The sequence below is a fragment of the Giraffa tippelskirchi genome, chromosome X (genome assembly GCF_054371585.1).
Source record: "Giraffa tippelskirchi isolate mGirTip1 chromosome X, T2T-mGirTip1v1.2.pri, whole genome shotgun sequence".
NCBI classification, from domain to species: domain Eukaryota; kingdom Metazoa; phylum Chordata; class Mammalia; order Artiodactyla; family Giraffidae; genus Giraffa; species Giraffa tippelskirchi.
In genome coordinates this window covers 147,623,498-147,648,118 of record NC_137289.1, presented here as the reverse complement: position 1 = coordinate 147,648,118, position 24,621 = coordinate 147,623,498, and the positions used below count along the sequence as shown (strand labels likewise).

General features: G+C 56.7%; 1 protein-coding gene across 1 annotated transcript; it reads right to left on the bottom strand.

The window, feature by feature from the left end:
* Positions 1-325: 325 nt before the first annotated feature.
* Positions 326-24,068, bottom strand: LOC145537049 (G-protein coupled receptor 143-like). The gene is made up of 3 exons (XM_081567525.1): positions 23,740-24,068; positions 1,570-1,800; positions 326-1,472 (listed from the first exon to the last, which is right to left on the bottom strand). Exons 1-2 carry the CDS (start codon positions 24,005-24,007, stop codon positions 1,793-1,795), a joined length of 276 nt encoding a protein of 91 aa, XP_081423651.1. The 5' UTR covers positions 24,008-24,068; the 3' UTR covers positions 326-1,472; positions 1,570-1,792.
* Positions 24,069-24,621: the final 553 nt, after the last annotated feature.

Genomic DNA, 24,621 nt, shown 5'->3' with positions numbered 1-24,621 from the left:
GCAGGCCTTCCCCGGGCGGAGGGGTGGTGAATTCTTCAGAACCCGGAGTCCCCCAACACTGCTGTCTCATCTTAACTCATCTGCCCTAGAAAGCACGCGCTCTTGCCAGATCTGACCAGTCTGGGTCTCTGACATCCCTCATTTTGATCCGTTGCCAGTTCATAAACTGTGACTGTGCCGTGATTTGCACTAAAATACTGCTTTTCTAGGGCCCCTCTCCGTCACGGAAATCACCCCCGACAGAGCTAGGACTTTTGCTTGAAATCAATAAACCTTTGAGGAAAGGGGAAACTATTTTGCCAGACTACACACACACACACCTTCAGGTCCGCTCCATTTTTACTCATCTCAACGATGTAGGATTAGATTTTTCATATTGTATATTAGCTTTCAAGAGTAACTCTGTTTAGGAAAAAAGAAATATGTTCAAGTTTATTCAGATTTTCTTAAAGTGTGTTAGTCGCTCATTCGTATTCCAGTCTTTGCGACCCCGTGGACTGTAGCCCGCCAGGTTCCTCTGTCCATGGGGATTCTCCAGGAAAGAATACTGGAGTGGGTTGCCATGCCTTCCTCCAGGGGATCTTCCGGACCCAAGGATTGAACCCAGGTCAGTTGAATTGCAGGTGGATTCTTTACCGTGTGAGCCACCAGGGAAGCGCGACTGCTTTAATTTTTAGAGGAATTGCATTAAACATTGAAAATCATGCTGAATTCTATACACATAAAAGTTTCAAAATGATATTAGTACTATTGGTAATATACTGAGTGGACTTAAAAAACCAAACTCTTCAAGGTTGAAAATATAAGAGCCCCATCTAAGTTATGGCTTTACTAAAAGTGAAAGTGAAAGTCGCTCAGTTGTATACGACTCTTTGGGACCCCATGGACTATGCAATCCATAGAATTCTCTAGGCCAGAATACTGGAGTGGGTAGCTTTTCCCTTCTCCAGGGGATCTTCCCAACCCAGGGGTCGAACCCAGGTCTCCCGCATTGCAGGCAGATTCTTTACTAACCAAAACTTTAAAAAAAAGAAAAAGACCTGCTCCATCATACTTATCATCAGGAAATGTAACAGGCCCATTTGCAGCCAGGAGCAGATATTCTTTGACCTCCTCCCAGCAGTAAACATGCCTTCTCAGAATTTTCCCAACCAGAGGTAAGGCGTCTGTATCCATTTCCTCCACCTTCTCCCGCGCCAGCAGCTCATCTCCATTTCCACCAGCAGCTTTGCAGTTTTAAGTAAGACAGAGTTTGGCCTCAGCTCCTCAGCCTTCCTCCTGGAAAACCACAGGACTGGGCTTCTGTTGGTGTGGAAGGCAGAAGGGAGGTCACTGCGAGAGGGAAGCAGGGCCTCTAACCAGGAGCTGCAGACACGGCCACTTCAGAAAGATCCAGGCTGGCTTGTCTGGAAGCAGGGGCAGCTGCTCTGATAGAAGTCAGAACACATACTGATGCTGTGGGAACCTTAACCCTGTTGGAGAGTAGGCACTTGCTTGTAAACACAGGACAAAGCATCATAGAACTATTCCCCAAACCCTGATTCCTTCAGAGAGCGGAGATCTCAGTACCTGTTTGGAACAGTTGATCTTCTGTTTCCTTGGCTCCTGGAAAGCAGAACATTCTTTTGGGAGATCGTGTGTGGAACGTGACTTAAAAGATGAAAATGCAGCATCTGTTCATTTGCCCTGATGCCAAAGTTTCCGGGGGCGGATCCGTGCAACAGCGTCACTACATTTCAGTCTCTGCTTCTGCCCAGTGTCCTCCAGCACTAACAAGACTGCTCAAGGTTGCCTACAGAGCTTTAAGAGGATAAAAAAAAAAGTGTTGCCGTGGGTTACATCTTGGCATTCAACTCCTTTTCTGTCTCTGCCCCCGCCCCGCCGCCCGCCCCTAGGGGAGAATTCAATCGCTCTGCAAATATTCCACACAATGGATGGGTTTTGAATCTGGGGTTAGTGGCTCAGATGGTACAGAATTTGCCCACAATGCAGGAGACCAGGGTTCCATCAGAGGTCGGGAAGATCCCCTGGAGAAGGGAACAGCGGCTAGCCACTCCAAGATTCTTGCCTGGAGAATTGGGTGGACAGAGGAGCCTGGTGGGCTACAGTCTATGGGGTCACAAAGAGTCAGACTATGACTGAGCGACTGAGACTTAGGAGCCAAAGAGTCTGACCTGTGGTTTTTGTGGGGAATTAACTTCACCTGACTTGGCTTCCTGTAGGAATCCCAGTCTTTGCTCTGAAGAAACAGCAGAAATGGGTGGCTTGAGAAACAGTGCCTAAGAGAACGGTCAGCAGAACATTCAATGCTGCAGCAAACAGACTAAGTCTTGAGCTCTAGCTCTCAGCCAGCAAAAAGATGAGACCAGGCTGGAAGGAGAGGGGGGGTTTGTGTCCAGAGACAAAGAAGGAAACCAAGCTAACGCGAGTATCCTTATCCGACTGCCTTCTGTGAGTTGGCTGCACTGGACAACGTCAAGTCTTGCTTAACTCGCAGCCCCCATCCTGGTGGCTCATCTTTTTATCTCTAGTTTCTGTCCAAGGCAGCAGAAGACATGTGACATGTCCAAGCTCACAGAGGTCGTACAGCTGAGACTTCAATCCAGGCAGGTCACTCCGTAAGCTCCAGCGGGGAATAGGAGTTTCACCGCCCCGTCAACGTGAGTGTCCGCAAAGGGGTCAGACCGACTGAAGCACTCTCTGCGACTCAGCATCTTGAAGCAACAAGAAGCCCACTTTTGAGAGGCTGGAGGCAGGTTGCGGGTGGTCTCAGACGTGATGGCATCTGAAGGTCACCGCACTTTCAAGGAAGCGTGTGTTGGGGGGAGTGTCGTGGTCCGTGCACCGGTTGGAAAAGTTTCCAGAGATGAGGCAGAATGAGAGGAGAGCAGAGTTTATCAGAGTGGGAGACGCTGTTAGAACAGGGGGCCTGCTCAAGGGAGAGCCGACCCCTTTGATGGGCTAGCAGCCCATTTTTATAGCCTCAAGACAGAAAATTGCTACTCGAAGGGTGGCATTAGGTGACTGGTTAGGATGCCATGTATGCTAAGTCACTTCTGTCCTGTCTAACTCTTTTTGCCATCCTATGGTATGTAGCCCGCCAGGCTCCTCTGTCCCTGGGATTCTCCAGGCAAGAATACTGGAGTGGGTTGCCATGCCCTCCTCCAGGGGATCTTCCCGACCCAGGGATCGAACCCGAGTCTCTTATGTCTCATGCATTGGCAAGCAGTTTCTTTACTTCAGTTGCCACCTGGGAAGCCCCTAGGATGCTATCGGGTGGATAACAAAGTGGGTATTTTAGCTCATATGGAGTCAGGGAACTGGCCAGTTTAGATCTGGAGGCTCAGGGCAACAGTTGCTATAGGACTTGATCAGTTCCAGAGATTTTTATCCTGTGACCTTGGTCCAAGGGTTCCACACCTGTGACCTTGGTGTAGGGCCCCACAGGGAGGTCTACAGGATGGACACATATATCAGTTCAGTTCGGTCACTCAGTCGTGTCCAACTCTTTGCTACCCCATGGACTGCAGCACGCCAGGCCTCCCTGTCCATCACCAACTCCCGGAGTTTACTCAAACTCGTGTCCATTGACACATATACACACGTTCCATATTTCAAACTTCCTTTAAATGTTATGTTTCTTTCTGTGGCACAGTATAATAACATAGTAAAGTGAGATGACTGTTTCTGGAATGTGCTCTGAAGTCAGATCTCAGATATCTAACAAAAAGGCAGTCTGCTCACTAACCACAAACTCTTGCTACTTTTGATATGACTGCTTCATTGCTTACGGAAGCGGCCGTGAGCAGGCGATAGGAAATCCACACGAACCTCAAGGGCTTGGCTTGTGGTGAGAACTCGTGTTTGCAGATGACACAAATTTACGTGCAGCTGGTTGCACACATGGTGGAAACATGTGTCTGATATACAGACCAGAGCAGCAACTCCATCTCAGAGGGACCGAAAGGCACTCACAAGACAAAGTGTGCGTCAGTCCGCCCCCTGAGGGAGCCAATGGTTTGAATGTGGTGGCTCTTCCCTTTGAGTCTTTGGTCTCATCGGGATGCCCTTGGCTGAACATCCACAGTGAACCATGTCCATAACCCTGGTCTCTCAAACTCGTGACAGCACTTTAGTCTATCAAGGGGTCAGGAAACTTTATTCTGAAGAGAAAAGTGAAAGTCACTCAGTCGTGTCCGGCTCTTTGCGACCCTGTGGACTATACAGTCCATGGAATTCTCCAGGCCAGAGTACTGGAGTGGGTAGCCTTTCCCTTCTCCAGGGGGTCTTCCCAACCCAGATATCGAACCCAGGTCTCCTGCATTGCAGGCGGATTGTTTACCGGCTGAGCCACCATGGAAGCCCTATTCTGAAGAGGCCAGATAGTAAATATTTTAGACTTTGCAAGCTACATGGTCTCTATGGCAGTTACCTGACACTGCCCTGGGAGCCCCAGAGTCATCACTGGCAGCAGGTAAGTGACTGGATGAGGCATGGTACCAATAAAGCTTTATTTACAAAAAGAGACCGCCACACGCTACAGGGCATGCGGAATCTTAGTCTCCCTGAGATCTTAGTTTCTCTGCAAGGCAACCCTGCCCCCTGCAGTGGACTCACAGAGTCTGAACCACTGGACCAAGTAAGTCCCAGTCTAAAATTATCCTGAAATGCTGGAAACTGTATTACTTTAAAGGCCAATCACATGATAGTTCCTGCAGGCTTTCTACAAGTCTGACTGTGCAGAGGTTAGGAATGACAACCTTTCAAACTTTTACAAACATGCTTTGTGTGCATGGAAGAAATCTCTCCGTTGCAGTAAAAATTCCACCACCTTTCAGCAGTGGGCCTCCGTCACTTCCAGTTATTTCTACTGCTAGTCAAATACTTCTATGTTCCTTGAAGGTGGGTCACATAGACTCAGTTGAAACAAATGTTTTGGCCAGCACTAGTGAAGCAATTTCCAGCAGTAGCCCTTGAATACCAAAGAAGCAGAGGCTTCCGTTTCAGCGTCCTTCTTCCTGTGAAGCCCTTGAACTATCTCAGCCTTAAGGATGCACAGATGACCGGTCCCTTTTGCTGTGTGTGTGTGTGTGTGTGTGTGGCTCTGACTGTGCTGGGAGTGAGAAGGAGGGAAAGGGTAAACTTTGTGTGTCTGCGCTAAGTCGCAATTCTTTGTGACCCCATGGACTGTAGCTCGCCAGACTTCTCTGTCCGTGGGATTCTCCAGGCAAGACTACTGGAGTGGGGTTGCCATTTCCTTCTCCAGGGGATCTTCTTGACCCAGGGATAAACTTTATTGTGGTATAAAGGTATCTGGACTCTCCTCCACTATCTGGATTCTCCTGTCATTTTATTCCCTGGTTCTAACAATGTGCTCTCAAATGAACCAGACTCAGCATTGTCCAGAGCGCTTGTTAGATTTTCAAGTTCACCATGCCTTCTCTAACAACCGTTTTTTTTTTTTTAAGAATCCCTTGTTACAAATTTTTGGTGGGGACAAGTGTCTTTATTTTTTTATCTTTTGGTTGTGCTGCATAGCATGTGTGATCATAGTTACCCTGTGTGTGCGTGCTAAGTCTCTTGAGTCGTGTCCGACTCCTTGCGATCTCATGGACTGTAGCCCGCCAGGCTCCTCTGTCCATGGGATGCTCCAGGCAACAATACTGGAGTGGGTTGCTGTGCCCTTCAGTTCCCCTGAGCAGTGATCAAAGCTGTGCCCCCCGCATTGTCGCATGGAGTCTTAACCACTGGACCACCAGGGAAGTCCCATCTAAGAATCTCTTACAAGTATCTCTATTGGTTTCTTTGGCTTCCCAAGTGGCCCAGTGGTAAAGAATCTGCCTGCAGCAGAAGCAGCTTCAATCCCTGGATCGGGAAGATCCCCTGGAGAAGAAAAGGCAACCCACTCCAGTATTCTTGCCTGGAGAATCCCATGGACAGAGAAGCCTGGTGAGCTACAGTCCCTGCGGTCCCAAAGAGTGTGACACCACTTACTGACTGAACATGCACTCACTGTTTTTGTTTTCCCCTTAAAATGTAGCATCTGAAGCTAGAAAGGTATTTATTGCATAATCACCCAAGTGATATCACACCGAAGGAGCAGAAATTTCATTCTGCCTTTGGGCAAAGCAGTACATTTGAGGTTATCTCGCTGAAATCTAACACGTGGAAGCTTTTTTTGCAGCTTTGAAATCGCTTGCGTTGGTTTCCACTAGAACCGTCTCGATGACACCGGTGTTGCTTCCTGCAGTTTTCATCCTGCAATTTCATTGGCAGAACTATCCTCAAGTTACGAGCAGGTTGGATCCCAGAAGGCGTGCAAGATTTGAAAAAGACGTTCCCAAATATAATACTAGGGATGAAGGTAAGGGTGCCAAGTGGGCGTCAGAGCTCGTGTGCTCTCAGGAGCCTCAAGCCCGCCCCCTGGCCAGCGCTGTGATTTCCAGGCCCTGATCTCAGCTGAGGGTCACTCATGGGGTGGTGACCGTGGTCCAGGCTGGGGGCTACTTCATACATTTTCCTTATCCATTCATCTGTTGATGGACTTCTAGGTTGCTTCCTCATCCTGGCCATTCTAAATACTGCTGCTGTGAAGTTTGGGCTACATGTATCTTTTTGAGTCATGTTCTTCTCTGGATATATGCCCAGGAATGGGATTGCAGGATCATACAGTAACTCTGTTTTCAGTTTTTAAGGAACCTCCACACTGTCCTCCATAGTAACTGCACCAATTTACATCCCCACCAACAGTGTAGGAAGGTTCCGTTTTTCCCCACCCCTTCTCCAGCATTTATTATCGGCAGACTTTTTAATAATAGCCATTCTCACTGGTGTGACGCAATACCCCTTGGTGGTTTCTATTTGCATTTCCTTTTATTGGTGATGTTGAGCGTCTTTTCATGTGGCCTGTTGGCCATCTGGATGTCTTCTTTGGAGAAATGTCTATCTAGGTCTCCTCCTGGTAGGTATCCCAGATCTTGGAGAAGGAAATGGCAAGCCAGTCCAGTGTTCTTGCCTGGAGAATTCCCTGGACAGAGGAGCCTGGTGGGCCACGGCCCGTGGGGTTGCAAAGAGTGGGACATGACTGAGCGACTGAGACATGCCAAATCTTTATGTGAGGGCTTCCCTGGGGGGTTAGTCCTCCCTTGGCTGAAGGTTGGGAACTAGGCTTCTGCAAGCACCACCCGAGGTCAGCAGATTGTTAGCCTGTCTGCTGCTCCTCGCAAGGGGCAGCCATGGAAATCAGCTGTGGGGCTTTAGCCAGGCTTCTTCCAAACTAACCGGCAAAGTCCCCTTCATTGTCCAGGATGCCTATGAGTGGTTTCCATTTCTCCAGTAAGCTGACTAAATGTTCCCCAAAGATGACAGGTCCGGATCCCGGGAAGCCTGTCAAGGTTACCTATTTGGAAAAAAAAAAGTCTTTGCAGATGTGATTTAACTAAGGGTTTTGAGATGCAGAAGTGATAGTTGATTCTTTAGGTGGGGCTTTAGGGCAATCACAAGAAGCACGTGCAGCCATCAGAATGTCAAAGGGGCGAGGAACAGAGTCTCTGCCCGCGCCTCCAGACACGTTATGGGCCCACTGACACCTTTTTAAAAAATGTACGTGTGCATGCTAAGTCGTGTCTGACTCTGCGCGACCCCATGGACTGCAGCCCGCCAGGCTCCTCTGTCCATGGGATCTCCCAGGCAAGAATACCGGAGCGGGTGATTCTTCATTTGGCTGTGCCAGCTCTTGGTTGCGGCATGTGGGATCTTGGTTCCCTGACCAGGGATCGAACCTGGGCCCCCTGCACTGGGGTACAGAGTGTTAGCCACTGGACTGCCAGGGAAGTCCCTCTGCTGACACCCTGATTCCAGATTTCACACCTCCGGAAGGGAAAGAATAGGTCTTCACTGGTTGATGGTACTTTGTTACAATAGCCCTAGGAAAGGTAAGACAGTATCCGGAAAGCATCTCAGATTTCACCCGCCTGAATGAAACTCATAATTGCCTCCCTTCAGCTGTGCGTCTGCCCGAAATTCCATTCAGGAGCCCCTGAACTCAGCTAGCTTCAGCCGAAAACCCGGGAAGTTGTTTCTGATGGCCTCCAACCCTCGGGATATACACCAGCCCCTAGGAGAGGCGGGTATGGAGACTCGAGAAACAGATTCAAAATGAACTTTGTGCTCATGTGTTAGGCCGCCACCAAGTCCTGACGCTTGCAGCCTCCCCATAGAGCACAATCCTTTCTTTGCCCCTGGGGTCCCTCCCTGAACCTCTCAGCCAGCAGCATAAGAGCTCAGTCACTCCCTCCAGGATACGTTTTCAAACACTTCAGAAAGAAAAAAAAAAGTGGGCGAGAAGGAAACACAAGAGGCCTATTTATTTCTTTTTTCTTCTCTTCTCTACTTGGATCTCTCTGCTGCTGAACCTTTTGCAGGTAAAACCCATTTTGCACGTAATTGTACCCTCATTGTTTCATGGCAGCTAATGACGTTTTCTTTATGGCCAGAGTGAATGTTTCATATTTCCAGCATCCTTTAAATTGCTTTGCAAGCCCTCCCTGGTGCTGCTGGACAAGTAAAAAGGGCTCAAGAAATAAATGTTCATTGGCTACCTTATTAAAAAAAAAACAAAACACTGAAAAATAACCAATGGCTTTCTAAAAATGTACTTTAAAATACAAAAATGCTTGGGACTTCCCTGGCAGTCCATTGGTTAGGACTTGGTGCTTTCAACCCCAAGTCAGGGAACTGTGATCCCAGGAGCCACAGAGTGTAGCCAAAAAAAAAAATCAACAAAAATTTTTGCAATAGTAGTTTCCACTAAGTACTCTGTCTTTTTTAAGGACTTCTGATCTGCATAGTTAGATTTTGCTTTATATACCTGTGTGTGTATATTTTTTTAATCATCATATACTTTCTGTGGGTGCTTAGTCGCTCAGTGGTGTCTGACTCTTTGCGACCCCCATGGACTGTAGCCCGCCAGACTCCTGTGTCCATGGGGATTCTCCAGGCCAGAATACTGGAATGGGTTGCCATGCCCTCCACCAGGAGATCCTCCCAATCCAGGGATGGAACCCAGGTCTCCCACGTGACAGGCGGATTCTTAACTGGGCCACCAGGGAAGCCCAATCATGTATTTAGTCCCTTCCGGTTTTGAACATGATACTTGGCGCTTCGCAGATATAATATTCTTAAAATTTATTTATATATATTTTTTGAGTGTGCTGGTGTCTCCGTTACTGCTCTTGGGCTTTCTCTAGGTGCAGCAAGCGGGGACCAGCCAGGAGAGGTGTGGGGTGCGGTGTTTTTGGAGCAGGAACTCTAGGGCCCTCAGGCTCAGCAGCTATGATGCTCAGGCTTAGTCACTCTGCAGCATGTGGGCTCTTGCTGGCCCTGTGATCGAAGCCATGGCCCCTGCATTGTCAGGCAGATTCTTAACCTCTAGGCCACTGCGGAAGTCCCCAGAAATAGAACATCTTACAGGGCATGTCCCGAAGGTAAAGGAATTGGAAGTCCTGCAGACCTAAGTGAGAATGCATTCCATCAGGGGAGTTTGTCATTTCCTTGGTTCTGTCTCGTCACAACAAAAATCTGAAGTGACGGACCAGTGGTACACCTCCATGTTACAGCTCTGTTTTGTTGAGAAAGTAAAGGAAAATACATCCATGAGAGGTGAGGGCTTGCTGACCCAAAAGACGCAAAGAGAGGCCCCCAGCCCAATTTGGGGTCCTCATTTTATGTTTTTTTCTCCTCCCCTGCTGGGTCTGCCGTCTGTAAACTGGGCGAGCCAGGAGGGCTGCTTGTTCTCCCTGAGGTCCTCACTCCGGACATTCTTTTGTTCTATTTTCATGGGCTTTTCCCTTCCTTGTCTTTTAGCCACCGCCATTCTGGATTCCTTTTTCCTATTCTAACTACCTAACAATTTGTACAGGCAGAGGTTCCCCATTGGAGGTCTCCACCTCCTTCCTGTTTGGCGCTGGCCTTTGAAGATCAAGGGAATCTCACAAGTGGTCAAGACCCTAGGCATCTTATAGAAGGCAGTCCGCTCACTGGCTGTTATTATTTATTTTTAATTTAATTTTTTTTTACTGAAGGATAATTGTTTTACAGAACTTTGATGTTTTCTGTCAAACCTCAACATGAATCAGCCGTAGGTATACATATATCCCCTCGTTTTGAATCTCCCTCCCATCTCCCTACCCATCCCAACCCTCTAGGTTGACAGAGACCCCTGTTTGAGTTTCCCCAGCCACACGACAGATTCCTGTTTGTTGGCTCTCTGTTTTACATATGGTGATGTAAGTTTCCATGTTACTCTCTCCATACATCTCACCCTCTCCTCCCCTCTCCCCATGTCCACAAGTCTATTCTCTATGTCTGTTTCTCCACTGCTGCCCTGGAAATAAATTCTGAGAAGTGTCATGTGGTATCAGAGCTGTCGCTGGTTCAGGTAAGTGTACGTGAGCAGGAACCCTTCAGGGGGAGCTGGGCTTGTGGCCTCAGGCACGTTATTTAACCCCCGCACACTGCAGTGTCTTCCTCTGAAAATGGGCTGGTGCATGTCCTGAGGAAGTCCACGGAGGGACCAAAGTCCACCCGAAATAACATGCTTTCCACACAGTGGACTCTCCATAAATGGTAGTTACTGTTTCTCAGCTGCCATGGCTGCTTTTCTTGCAGCTAAAAGCCCTGGGCCCTAGGATGCAGACTCCAAAGACAGGATCCACAGATAGTAGGGTGCCAGGCACAGGGAGAAGGAAATGGCAACCCACTCCAGTATTCTTGCCTGGAGAATTCCACGGACAGAGGAACCGGACAGGCTCTATGGTCCATGGACTCTTTGGAGTCAGACATGACTGAGCGACCAAACCACCACCAGGCAAAGGGAGAGGCAGGCTGAGTGCCTCTCCTCTAGAGATCCCTAAATCTTCCAACTGATCACAAGATCCAGGGTGAAATCCCAGTGAGATGAGAGGGGTTGTGCCGCACTCAGATTTATCCAAACTCTGCAGCTAAATTCCAGAGTTTATAATGACAGCTTGTAGAAATCAAGAATAAGGTGACAGAATAGGAATAAAAAAAAAATCAAGTGAATAGGAATAAAACCACCATATAGTCCAGCAATCCCACTTCTAGGCATGTACCCTGGGGAAACCAAAATTGAAAGAGACACACATACCCCATTGTTCATTGCAGCACTATTTACAATACCTAGAACATGGAAGCAAGCTCGATGTCCATCGGCAGATGAATGGATAAAGAAGTTGTGGTACATATACACAATGGAATATTACTCAGCCATATAAAGGGTCGCATTTGAGTCAGTTCTGATGAGGTGGATGAACCTAGAACCTCTTATACAGAGTGAAGTGAGTCAGAATAAGAAAGATAAATATTGTATTTTAACACACATGTATATGCAATCTAGAAAAATGGTACTGAAGAATTTATTTACAGGGCAACAATGGAGAAACAGACATAGAGAATAGACTTTGGACATGGGGAGAGGGGAGGAGAGTGTGAGATGTATGGAGAGAATAACATGGAAACTTATATTACCATATGTAAAATAGACAGCCAACTGGAACTTGCTGTATGGCTCAGGAAATTTAAACAGGGGCTCTCTATCCACCTAGAGAGGTGGGACGGAGAAGGCAATGGCACCCCAGTACTCTTGCCTGGAAAAATCCCATGGACAGAGGAGCCTGGTGGGCTGCAGTCCATGGGGTCGCTGAGAGTCAGACATGACTGAGCGACTTCACTTTCCCTTTTCATTTTCATGCACTGGAGAAGGAAATGGCAACCCACTCCAGTGTTCTTGCCTGGAGAATTCCAGGGACGGGGGAGCCTGGTGGGCTGCCGTCTATGGGGTCGCACAGAGTCAGACACAACTGAAGTGACTTAGCAGCAGCAGCAGCAGCATCTAAGAGTGGGACCTGGAGAAGGGAATGGCAACCCACTCCAGTGTTCTTGCCTGGAGAATCCCAGGGACGGAGGAGCCTGGTGGGCTGTCATCTATGGGGTCGCACAGAGTCGGCCACGACTGAAGCGACTTAGCAGCAGCAGCAGAGAGGTGGGATGGGGAGGGAGATGGAGGGAGGTTCAAAGGGGAAGGAATATATGTATACCTATGGCTGATTCATGTTGAGGTTTGACAGAAAACATCAAAATTCTGTAAAGAAATTATCCTTCAAGAATAAGGAGACAAACATCGGTATGTGCTAAGTCATTTCAGTCGTATCCCACTCTTTGCGACCCCATAGACTGTAGCCGGCCAGGCTCCTCTGTCCATGGGATTTCCTAGGCAACAATACTGGAGTGGGTTGCTGTGCCCTCCTCCAAGGGATCTTCCCAACCCAGGGATCAAACCCACGCCTGCATTGGCAGGTGGGTTCTCTACTGAAGGCCATGGTAAAGGCAAAGTCGTTGTGTCAAAATTTACCTCTAACTGTCATGTCTACCTCTGCTCCCTGATTTTGACCCACCCTCTCCCAGTCTGTCTCATAGAGACTCCAACTCGGATACACTGTGAATCAGGTAGGAAATCGTTAAAACGGCCTTTTTAAAAAAAGTACCCAATTAGGGACTTCCCTGGAAGTCCAGTGGCTAAGATTCCATGCTTCCAATGCAGGGAGGCTGGGTTCGATCCCTGGTCAAGGAACTAGATCCTGCCTGCTGCAACTAAGATGTAGCACAACCAAAATAAATAGATACTTAAAAAAAAAAAAACATAAAAAAGTTGTTTCAGCACGCTTGAGCTTACGAACTGAAAGGTACTTGACCCTATAATTTTAAAAGTACAAGCAAAATTCTGGAACTCCATCCTCCATTACATTTTATAGTTATACATCTGTTAGAATAAAAAAACTAAAATAACCTGTGCTTTATTTAATGATTAGCTACTGATTAAATCTCTTCCCTGGTGGCTCAGACAGTAAAGAATATGCCTGCCAGTGCAGGAGACCCAGGTTCGATCACTGTATAGGGAAGATCCCCTGGAGAAGGGAATGGCAACCCACTCCAGTTTTCTTGCCTTGAGAGTCCCATGGACAGAGGAGCCTGGTGGGCTACAGTCCATGGGGTTCCAAAGAAGCAGACGCAAGTGGGGGACTACCACATACAGACATAAATCTCTACAAGTTGGTTCAGTTCGCCTTGTTGATCTGTGCACTGCTTGCTGGTAAGTGAAAGCAGGACCACTTTATTTCACTTATCTCTGCTCTGTCACAGGAAATAAGCATTAGACTTGACAAGGTGGCACACACATTCCTGAGGCTATCAAATGCCTATGTTTGGATGCTCAGAAGGTCCAGAAGGGTACACCCGTGTCCCGAGTAATGAAGATGAATGTCCAAAAATAGTGAGAAAATCCACAGAATAAATGTGCTCTGCCTTTCCAGAAGAACAAAATCTACATTGCTGTTGTTCAGTCACTAAGGCATGTCCGACTCTTTGCAACCCCATGGACTGCAGCACGCCAGGCTTCCCTGTCCTTCACTACCTCCCGGAGTTTGCTCAAACTCATGTCCATCGAGTCAGTGATGCCATCCAACCATCTCATCCTCTGTCATCCCCTTCTCCTCCCGCCCTCAATCTTTCCCAGCATCAGGGTCTTTTCCAATGAGTCAGCTTTTCACATCACATGATGCTTTCGAACTGTGGTGTTGGAGAAGACTCTTGAGAGTCCCTTGGACTGCAAGGACATCCAACCAGTCCATCCTAAAGGAAATCAGTCCTGAATATTCATTGGAAGGATCGATGCTGAAGCTGAAGCTCCTCCTGATGCATAGAACTGACTCATTGGAAAGGTCCCTGCTGCTGGGAAAGATTGAGGGTGGGAGGAGAAGGGGACGACAGAGGATGAGATGGTTGGATGGCATCACTGACTGGATGGACATGAGTTTGAGCAAGCTCTGGAGTTGGTGATGGACAGGGAAGCCTGGCGTGCTGCAGTCCATGGGGTTGCAAAGACATGACTGAGTGACTGAACTGAGTGACTGACTGAAGTTGGAAGGGATGCCTTATGTGAAGATTAAAAAATAACAACTCAGCAGCATGATGTTTAGTGAGGATGAAAGTAAAATTACCCCTGAGTTCAAAGAATGATAGTATAACCCCTCTGAATGGCAGATGGGTGATCAGACCATGAACAGTAACTGTGATAGACCACTGCTCCTGTGATTTATGGAGACAAGGATTTCATGCTTTAGTGAACCGAGTGGCCTGAATTTCAGCCTTAGGTAAAAATCTAAGGCTTACATTGAGATTTCGGTCAACACCACCTTTGGGGGTGAGAGTTGGGGCTGGGGGTGACCAGTGGGTGGGGGAGGGGAGAAGCACTGTGTCGGGAAAGTGAAAGTCGTGTCCGACTCTTTGTGACCCTATGGACTGTACAGTCCGTTGGATTCTCCAGGCCAGAATACTGGAGTGGGTAGCCTTTCCTTTCTCCAGGGGATCCTCCCAACCCCGGGATCGAACCCAGGTCTCCTCCACTGCAGAATTCTTTACCAGCTGAGCCACAAGGGAAGCCCCGTGTTGGGATAGGGCACATCCAAAAACTGTAGATGCATTTATATGGTCTTTCATCTTTTGGTTGATCATGTGCTTACTCACTCAGTCTTGTCCAATTCTTTTTGATCCCATGGACTGGAGCCCACCAGGCTCCTCTGTCCATGGGATTCTCCAGGCAAGAACACTGGAGCAGGTTGCCATGCCCTCCTCCAGGGGATCGTCCATACCTAGGGATGAAACCCGTGTCTCTTGCGTCTCCTGCTTTGTCAGGCCAGTTCTTTATCACTAGTGCCACTTGGGAAGCCTTCGATTGATCCGTGCACTTAAAAATTTTTATTTTTTTTTAATTTGGCTGTGTCAGGCCTTAGTTATTGCACTTGGAATTGTTTAGTGCGGTGCCTGGACTCTCTAGTTGTGGCGCCTGGGGTCAGTAGCTGTGGTACCCGGGCTCAGTAGTTGTGGCACACATGGGCTTAGCTGCTCCTCATCAGCTGGGATCTTACTTCCCCACCCAGAACCAAGCATCAAATGCTTACTCCCCTCAGTGGAATCACGGAGTCCTCACCACTGGACTGCCATGGCATTCCTACATGAGCAACTTCTTAAACTTTGCTTTTGGAGACAGTTGTAGATTTTCGTGTACTTGTAAGAAATAACCCAGGGGCCTCCTTTGTGCGCCGTGCCTCACCTCTCCCAATGGGAACATCTAGCGAAATGATATAGCATACTGTCCCAACCAGGATGAGAACACGGATACCATCCACCACGTGCGTGTATTTAGTTCTGTGCACTGGAATGGGCCGGCCACAGCCAAAGGACACCAGAGCCTGCTTCTTACAGGCGCCCTCCTGGAGTCTCCCTTTACAGAGGAAAAGTCGCTTCATACTTCTAACTGGGGGCCTTGTGGACACTGAAGCTCGGAGTCCTTCACGGGGCGGTAACCCCTGTCCACCTGGCCAGGACCTCTTTCCCCAGTTGTCTGTAGAAGATGCCACAGAGCCGGAGAATGCAAATCCCGCTCGTGACCCCTAAAGACACTGGGAATCCTGTTGAGATGCAGGACCTGGCAGGTCCTCCTCTGGGACCTGCCAGGACCTCTGACAGTCAGTTCTGTGCTCTCCTGCTTTGACCTTGCCACCTTCTTCCTGCACCAACACCTGGCTGAAGCTTCTTGGAGGGATCAGGTATTCACCAGCGCCCAGCTACAGAACAGTAGTATATCGGCTGACGTCCGCGTGGCACACTTGTGCCAAAGTGAGAGCAGGGTTTGAGCGCAAAGCATCGCTGAGCGGTAAGTACAGGAGCGCCAACAGAGGCCATTCCGCATTTGGGCTGCGCGCCGCATGGGACAATCTGACGGTGCACGGGTAGCCCCCGTGGGCGATCAAGTCCCCTTCTCCTACCGCCGGACTTCCGAGCACCTCCTGACAGCCAGCGTTTTGGTCACGCCGCGGGGGCGCGCGCAGAGAGCTCCGGGGACCCGGCATCCCGGGCCCGGCGCTGGGAGCACAGGGGACCGGCGGGCGGGCGGGCGCGGGACCGCTGCGGGGACTCCCGAGCGCTTCTGGCCTCACCTGGGCGGTCGCCGGCCTCCAGGGATCTGCGCGAACAAAGGCCGGGGTGCCGGGCAGCCCCGCGCGCCAACACGGGGTCTCCCGCCGCCTCACCTGCCGTGCCTGTTGTCTGGACCTGGGGAAGGGCTGGGCCTCGAGCCGCCGCCCCAGCCGGACGTCTGGTCCCACGGGGAGCGCCCCTCATCTCCGCGCCGCCCCAGGTCACCGCGAGCCGCAGCCGTAGTCCGCAGCTCCCTACTCCCCGGGGGCGGCGGGAGGTCCCAAGTGCGCCTCAGCCCCAGGCCCTCTCATCCCGGTGCGCGTGCCTCTACCTGCCCCTCCCACCCTCCGGAAAGCTCGCAGCAGCCATAGCGCGCCCCGCCCCCTGACCCGGAGGTGCACGAGACCCCACCCCGCGCGCGAGGGAGCAGCCCTCTCTCGGATGCGCGTGGCACGAGCCACCCCCAACCCCGTTCCTGTGTGCGCCAGGTTCCCCGGCAGGCGCGGCGCGAGCTTCCCGGTTCCTGCACGCCCGGGATCAGCCCTCCCCCCGGCACTCGCGGCGCGAGCCTCTTCCTTCCTGCCCAGGCGGCGCAAGCACCCCCCCCCCCCGTTCCTGCGCGCGCGGCGGGGTGTTAGCACCCTCGTTCCTGCACGTGTCGGCGAGCCCTCCCCCGGCACGCGCGGCGCGAGACCCCCCTTTTCTGCCCACGGGGCAGGGCGAGAGCCCTCCCTTCTTGCGCGCGCGGGGCCCCTCGCCACCCGCGGCGCGAGCCCCCACTTCCTGCGCGCGCTATCAGCCCTCTCCTGTGCGCGAGCGGCGCGAGCCCCGCACTCCCTGCGTACCTGGAGGGAGCACCCCTTTCCTGCGCACGCGAGCCAGCCCTCCCTCAGGCACACGCGGCGCAAGCCCCCCATTCCTGCCCACGAGGCGCGACGCGAGCCCCCACTGCTTGCGCGCGCCGGGCCTCCCGTCACCGGCCGCGCGAGACCCCACTTGCTGTGCGCGCGGCGGAGCGCGAGTCCCCCCCACACCCCGCGTTCCTAGGCACGCGGGGCCAGCCCTCCCCTCAGCGCACCCGGCTCGAGCCCCACCTTTCCTGTGCGCACCGCCCGGTTCCTGCGCGCGTGCGGGGCCAGCCCTTCCCTGGGCGGGCGCAGCGCGAGCCCCCCATTTCCTGTGCGCAGGGCACGGCGCGAGCACCCCGGTTCCTGCGCGCATGGCGCGAGCACCCCCTTTCCTGCGTGCGCGGGCCATCCCTCCCCCAGCAAGCGCGGAGCGAGCCCCCCTTCCTAACCACGCGGCGCAGCGCGAGCCCCTGATTCCTGGGCGCGTGGCGGGAGTCACCCCTTCTTGCGCTCGAACGCGGGGTCCCCTGGGACGGGTGTCCTTCCCCGCACACGAAGGGTTCCCCAGTCGAGGGCCGTGTTTCCTCAACTTCCAAGAAGAGGGTCCCCACTCGCGGGCCCCGCGCCCTCCGCTGAGCATGGAGGGGTTCCCACCCGCCAGCCGTGTGCCCTCAACCGCGTAAGGAGAGATCCACACTCACTGGCCACGCGCCCTCAACCGCGCACAGAGGAATCCTGACCCGAAGTACGCGTGCCCTGAAAAACGCACACACAGGTCCCCACCCGCGGGCCATGCGCCCTCAACTGGGCACGGAGGGGTCCCTACCTGCGGTACTCGATCCTGGGAAAGATTGAGGGCAGGAGGAGAAGAGGACAGAGAATGAGATGGTTGGTTGGCATCACCGACTTGATGGACATGAGTTTGAGCAAGCTCCGGGAGTTGGTGTTGGACAGGAGGCCTGGTGTGCTGCAGTCCACGGGGTCGCAAAGACACGACTGAGCGACTGAATTGACTGTCTGAAGCCCGCACCCCCCCCCCCCAGTTCCTGGGCGCGCTCTATCAGCCCTCTCCTGTGCACGCGCGGCGCGACCACCCATTTCCTGCGCACGTGGGCCAGCCCTCCCCCAGGTACGCGCGGCGGAAGCCCCTTCGTTGCTGCCCATGCGACGTGGCTCGAGTCCCCCCCTTCCTGCCCACGCGGCGCGGCGCGAGCCCCCGTTCTTGCGCGCGCGGGGTCCCCCGGCACGCGCGGCGCGAGTCCCACTTCCTGAGCGCGCGCTGCGGCGCAACCCCTCCCCCATTCCTGCACCCGCGCGGTCAGCCCTGCCCTGGGCACGCGCGGCGCTAGCCCCGTACCTTCGTACTCACCCGCGGTGCGAGTCCCTCCTTTCTTGCGCATGTGGTGGGGCGCAAGCCCCCCCACGCCGTTCCTGATCTCCCGGCGCCAGCCCTTTACCCGGCCCGCGCGGCGCGAGCCCCTGCTTTCCTGCGCGCGGCGCGGCGCGAGTCCCGTGTTTACTGCGCGCGCACTCCCCTGTTACTGCGCGCGCAGCGCGACCCTTCTCCCTCCCCCTTCCTGCGCACACGGTGCGACTGGAGCTCCCCTTCTTGCGCGCGTGGGGCCCCTTGGCACGCGCGGCACGAGCCTCCACTTCCTGCAAGAGCGCGCGCGGGGCCAGCCCCCCGGTTCCTGCGTGTCCGGGATCAGCCCTCCCCCCGGCACTCAAGGCGCGAGCCAACCCCCTTCCTGTCCAGGCGGCGCAAGCACCCCCGTTCCTGCGCGCGCATCGGGGCGCCAGCCCTCCCCCGGCACGCGCGTGGCGAGACCTCCCTTTTCTGCCCACGCGGCAGGGCGAGAGCTCTCCCTTGCGCGCGCGGGGCCCCTCGCCACCCGCGGCGCGAGCCACTTCCTGCGCGCGGTATCAGCCCTCTCCTGTAAGCGCTCACGGCGCGAGCCCCGCACTTCCTGCGCACCTGGCAGGAGCACCCCTTTCCTGAGCACGCGGGGCAGCCCTCCCCCAGGCTCGCGCGGCGCAAGCCCCCCATTCCTGACCACGTGGCGCGACGCGAGCCGCCTATTCTTGCGCGCGCTGGGCCTCCCGTCACGGGCGGCGCGAGACCCCCCCTTGCTGTGCGCGCGGCGGGGCGCGAGCCCCCCAACCCCGCGTTCCTGAGCACGCGGGGCCAGCCCTCCCCTCGGCGCGGGCGGCGCGAGCTCCCCCCCCAATTCCTGAGCGCGTGCGGGGCCAGCCATTGCCTGGGCGAGCGCGGCGCGAGCCTCCCATTTCCCGTGCGCAGGGCACCCTCTTTCCTGCGTGCGCGAACCATCCCTTCCCCCGGCACGCGCGGCGCGAGCCCCCCTTCCTGACCACGCGGCGCTGCGCGAGCCCCCTTTCTTGTGCGAGGGGGTCCCCTGGCACGCGCGACGCGAGTCCCCACTTCCTGAGAGCGCGCTGCGGCGCGACCCCCACGATTTCTGCACCCGCGGGGTCAGCCCTCTCCTGGGCACGCGCGGCACTAGCCCCGTCCCTTCCTACGCACGCCCGCGGTGCGAGTCCCTCCTTTCTTGCGAGCGCGGCGCGAGCGCCCACTTGCTGCGCACGAGGTGGGGCGCAAGCCCCCTCCACTCCGTTCCTGATCTCGCGGCGCCAGCCCTTTCCCCGGCCCGCGCGGCGCGAGCGCCTACTTTCCTGCGCGGAGCGCGGCGCGAGCCCCACCTTTCCTGCGCTCATCCTGCGGGCGCTGCGCTAGCCACCCCCCACCCCACCCCCCCGTCCTGCGCACATGGAGCAACATGAGCTCCGCTTCTTGCGCGCGTGCGGCCCACTGGCACGCGCGGCACGAGCCTCCACTTCCTGCGCGCGCGGGGCCAGCCCTGCCCCGAGTGCAGGCGGCGCGAGCCCCCCCTTTTCTGCGAGCGCGGCGCGAGCACCGCACTCCTCAACCCCCTTTCCTCCGCGCGCAGGTCCCGCCCTCCCTCAGCACGCGCGGCGCAAGTCCCCCATTCCTGACCACGCGGCGCGACGCGAGCCCCCAGTTCTTGCGCGTGCCGGGCCTCCCGTCACGGGCGGCGCGAGACCCCACTTGCAATGCGCGCGGCGGGGCGTTAGCCCCCCCCCGCCACGTTCCTGAGCACGCGGGGCCAGCCTTCCCCCCGGCGCGCGCGGCCCGAGCCCCTCCTTTCCTGTGCCCACGGCACGGCGCGAGCCCCCCGGTTCCTGCGCGCGTGCGGGGCAAGCTCTTCCCTGGGCGGGCGCGGCGCGAGCCCCCCACTTCCTGTGCACAGGCCACGGCGCGAGCACCCCGGTTCCTGCGCGCATGGCGCGACCACTCCTTTCCTGCGCACGCGGGCCAGCCCTCTCCCAGGCACGGGCGGCGGAAGCCCCCTCGTTCCTGCTCAGGTGGCGTGGCGCGAGCCCCCCCCTTCCTACCCACGCGGCGCGGCGCGAGCCCCCCTTCTTGCGCGTGCGGGGTCACCCGGCACGCGAGGCGCGAGTCCCCACTTTCTGAGCGCGCGCTACGGCGCGACGCCCCCCCAATTCCTGCAGCCGCGGGGTCAGCCCTCCCCTGAGCACGCGCGGCACTAGCCCCGTCCCTTCCTACGCACCCGCGCGGTGCTAGTCCCTCCTTTCCTGCGCGCGCGGCGCTGCGCGAGCCCCCACTTCCTGCTCAGAGGTGGGGCGCAAGCCCCTCCCCACCCCGTTCCTGATCTCGCGGCGCCAGCCCTTTCCCCGGCCCGTGTGGCGCGAGCCCCTACTTTCCTGCGCGGGGCGCGGCGCGAGCCCCTACTTTACTGCGCGCGGCGCGGCGCCAACCCCACGTTTCCTGCGCGCGCACTCCCTTTTTCCTGTGCACGCAGCGCGAGCCCCCCCCACCGCCCCGTCCTGAGCACACGGAGCGACATGAGCTCCCCTTCTTGCGCGCGTGGGACCCCGTGGCATGCGCGGCACGAGCCTCCACCTCCTGCGCGCGCGGGGCCAGCCCTTCCCTGGGCGCGCAAGGCGCGAGCCCCCTCTTTTCGGCGAGCGCGGCGCGAGCACCGCATCTCCCGACCCCCTTTTCCCCGCGCGCAGGTCCAGCCCTCCCCCAGCACGCGCGGCGCAAGCCCCCTCTTCCTGCGCTCGCACTGCGGCGCGAGCCCCGCTTCTTGCGCGCGGCCCTCCGGCACGCGCGTAGTGAGCCCCCACTTGCTGGGCGCGCGCGCGGTGCGGCCCAAGTCCCCCGGTTCCTGCGCTGGTGGGCCAGCCCTACCCCTAGTACGCTTGGCGCAAGACCCCCATTCCTGGGCACGGGGCGAGGCGCGAGCCCCCCTCTTCTTGCGCTCGCCAGGCCCCCCCGCCACCCACTTCCTGTGCGCTTGGGGACCCCTGGCACGCGGGGCGCGAGCCCCCCTTCCTGCCCACGCGGCGCGGCGCGAGCCCCTGATTCCTGGGCGCTGGCGGGTGTCCCCCCTTCTTGCGCTCGCGGGGCCCCCTGGGACGGGTGTCCTTCCCCACACATTAAGGGTTCCCCAGTAGAGGGCCGTTCCCTCAACTCCCAAGAAGGGGGTCCCCACTCGCGGGCCCCGCGCCCTCAACTGGGCATGGAGAGGTTCCCACCCGCGGGCCGTGTGCCCTCAACCGCGTAAGGAGAGATCCCCGCTCGAGGCGTCCCCACTCGCAGGCAGCGCGCCTTCAAGCACACACGGAGGTATCCCCACTCGCGGGCCGCGGGCCTCAACTGAGCATGCAGGGGTCCCGACCCCTGCTGCGCGCACCCTGGTAAACACACAGATGGGTCCCCACTCTTGGGCCTGGCATCCTCACTGGCATTCAGAGGGTTCCCCACCCGCGTGCCGTGCTCCCTTAACTGCGCACGCAGTGGTCCCCACCACTGGGCTGTGCGCCCTCAACCGCACACTGAGGGGTCTGCACCTGCGTTCCGTGAGCCCTTAACCGCGCACAGAGGCGTCCCCACTCTCGGGCAGTGCGCCCTTAAGCATACACGGAGGGCTTCCCACCCGCGGGCCGTGTGCCTTCCACCGCGCATGCAGTGGTCCCCACCACAAGGCTGTGTGCTCTCAACCGCTCATGCAGTGGTTCCCACTCGCAGGCCGCGCGGCTTCAAACACAGAGGGATCCCATTAGCGGGCCACGCACCGTCAACTGCGCACGGAGTGGTCCTCACCACAAGGCTGTGCGCCCTCAACTCCCATGAAGGGCGTCCCCACTCGTGAGCCACGAGCTCTCAACTGGACACAGAGAGGTCCCCACTCGCAGACCCATGGGCCGTGTGCCTTCAACCGCGCACGCAGGGGTCCCCACTCGCCTGCAGCGCACCCTCAAGCACACACGGAAGGGGCCTCATGGGCTGGACGTCCTCACCAGCACACGGAAGGGACCCCCTACCCGTGGGCCGTCCGCCCTCAACCGCGCACGGAGGGGTCCCCATTCGTGGGCCCTCAGCTGGGCACAGACATCGCAGTACGCGCGCCCTCAACTGGGCACCAAGGGCTCCCCATCCGTTGGCCGTGCACCCTCAACCCTGCACGGAGTGGTGGTCCTCACCACAAGGCTGTGCACTCTCAACTCCCATGAAGGGCGTCCCCACTCGCGGGCCGCACGCTCTCAACTGGGCACAGAGAGACCCCCACTTGGGGGCCGCAGGCCCTCAACTGGGCACGGAGGGGTCCCCACCACTGGGCTGTAGGCCCTCAACCACCCACTGAGGGGTCTGCACCCGCGGGTCGTGCACCTTTAACAGCGAACCGAGTGGTCCCCACTCACGGGGAGCGCGCCCTCAAGCACACAGGGAGGGATCCCCATTCGCGGGCAGCACGCCCTCAACTGGGCACGAAGGGGTTCCCACCCGCTGGCCGGGTGCCTTCAAGTGCGCAAGCAGTGGTCCGCACCCGCGGGCTGGGCGCACTCAACTCCCACGAAGGGAGTCCCCACTCGGGGGCCGCGCACTCGCAACTGGGCACAGAGAGATCCCCCCTCGCGGGTCGCACAGGGAGGGGTCCTCATGGCGGTACGCGCGTCCTGAAAACGCACAGATGGGTCACTACTCGCGGGCCAGGCGTACTCAGCTGCACACAGAGAGGTCCCCACTCGCAGGCCATGGGCCCTCAACTGGGCGCGGAGGGCTTCCCACCCGCGGGCCGTGCGCCTTCAACCGCCTTCGCAGTGGTCCCCACGTGCAGGCCGTGCACCCTCAACTGCACACACAGTGGTCCCCTCCGTGGGCCATGCGCCCTCAAGCACACATGGAGAGTTCCGCACTCGAGGGCTGCGGGCCCTCAACTGGGCACGGAGGGGTCTGCACCCGCGATGCGCGCGCCGTAGAAAATGCACAGACGGGTCCCTACTCGCAGACCGGGCATCCTCACCCGCATACGGAAGTGTCCCCACACGTGGGCCGCACGCCCTCAACTCCCACTAAGGGGACCCCACTCGCGGGCCGCACCCTCTCAACCTCACACGGAGGCCCACGGGCTCTCAACCGCGCACGGAGGCTCACCCTGAAAAAACGCACAGACGGGTCCCTACTTTGGGGCCCGACGTCTTCACCCACAAACAGAGGGAGCCCTACTCGCGGGCCGCGCGCGCTCAGCTCCGCACGGAGGGGAACCCACCCGCGCACTATGCGCGGGCCCTGAACCACACACGGAGGGGTCCCCGGCCGTGCGTCCTCACTTCCCAAGAAGGGGTCCCCACCCTCGGGGCAAGGGCCCACAACCACTCATAGTCGGGGCCCCGCGCCCTGAACCACGCACGCCCGAGTCCCCACCCGCGGGCCGGGCCCTCCTCACTCGCACACCGACGGGTCCCCCGCCACCCGCGCGAGTCGCGCGCTCACCCAGGCAGCCGAGCAGGTCGCAAGCGGTGGCGGCGCGCAGGATGCGCACGGAGGCGGGGCCGCGGGCCGAGGTCGGCGGCGAGGCCGAGGCGATCCCGGGGCCCGCGGGCCGGCGCCCGGGCCGCAGCTGCAGGAGGCCGAGCGCCAGGCGGAGCGCGCCGCTGCCCATGCACAGCGCGTGGAAGGCTCGCGGCTGGAAGCCCAGCGCGAGCTGCGTGGCGGCGTCCCGCGTGGGGCAGCAGAAGGTGCCGAGGCGCTGGGAGGCCATGGGTCGTGCTGGAGACGCGCGCAGCTCAGGTCTGCCGGCCGGCCTGGGTCATGTGCTGGGCGCGGGGTCGCGGGGAGGGGGGGTCATGTGCCCTGGGCCTCCCGGCGGCCCCCGCCCGATCCCCGCCCCCCGCGCTGGCAGAAAAGGCGCCAGGCTCGGTGAGAGCAGCGCAGAAGGCCACGAAGCCTCACAAGGGTGATGCTTGGTAACGAGGAGGAGAGGTGAGGGGCGGAGAGCTTAGGGTTGGGGAAGTTCGCTTTCTCGCCCTTCATTAGGCCTTCCGGGGGGTGGGGGTTAATTCTCCAGAACCCGGAGCCCCCAACACCGCTGTCTCATCTTAACTCATCTCCCCTAAAAAGCACGCGCTCTTGCCAGATCTGACCAGTCTGGTTCTCTGATATCCCTCATTTTGATTCTTTGCCAGTTCATAAACAGTGACTGTGCCGTGATTTGCATTAAAATACTTCTAGGACTTTTGCTTGAAATCAACAAACCTTTGAAGAAAGGGGAAACTACTTTGCCAGGCCACACACACACACACACACACACACACAACCCCTCGTTCCTGCGCTCGCGGGCCAGCCCTACCCTTGGTGCGCGCGGCGCGATACCCC

What these genes read in the sequence shown, in the direction of transcription:
- LOC145537049 (XM_081567525.1), bottom strand. Translation starts at nt 24,007, where the DNA reads ATGGCCTCCCAGCGCCTCGGCACCTTCTGCTGCCCCACGCGGGACGCC.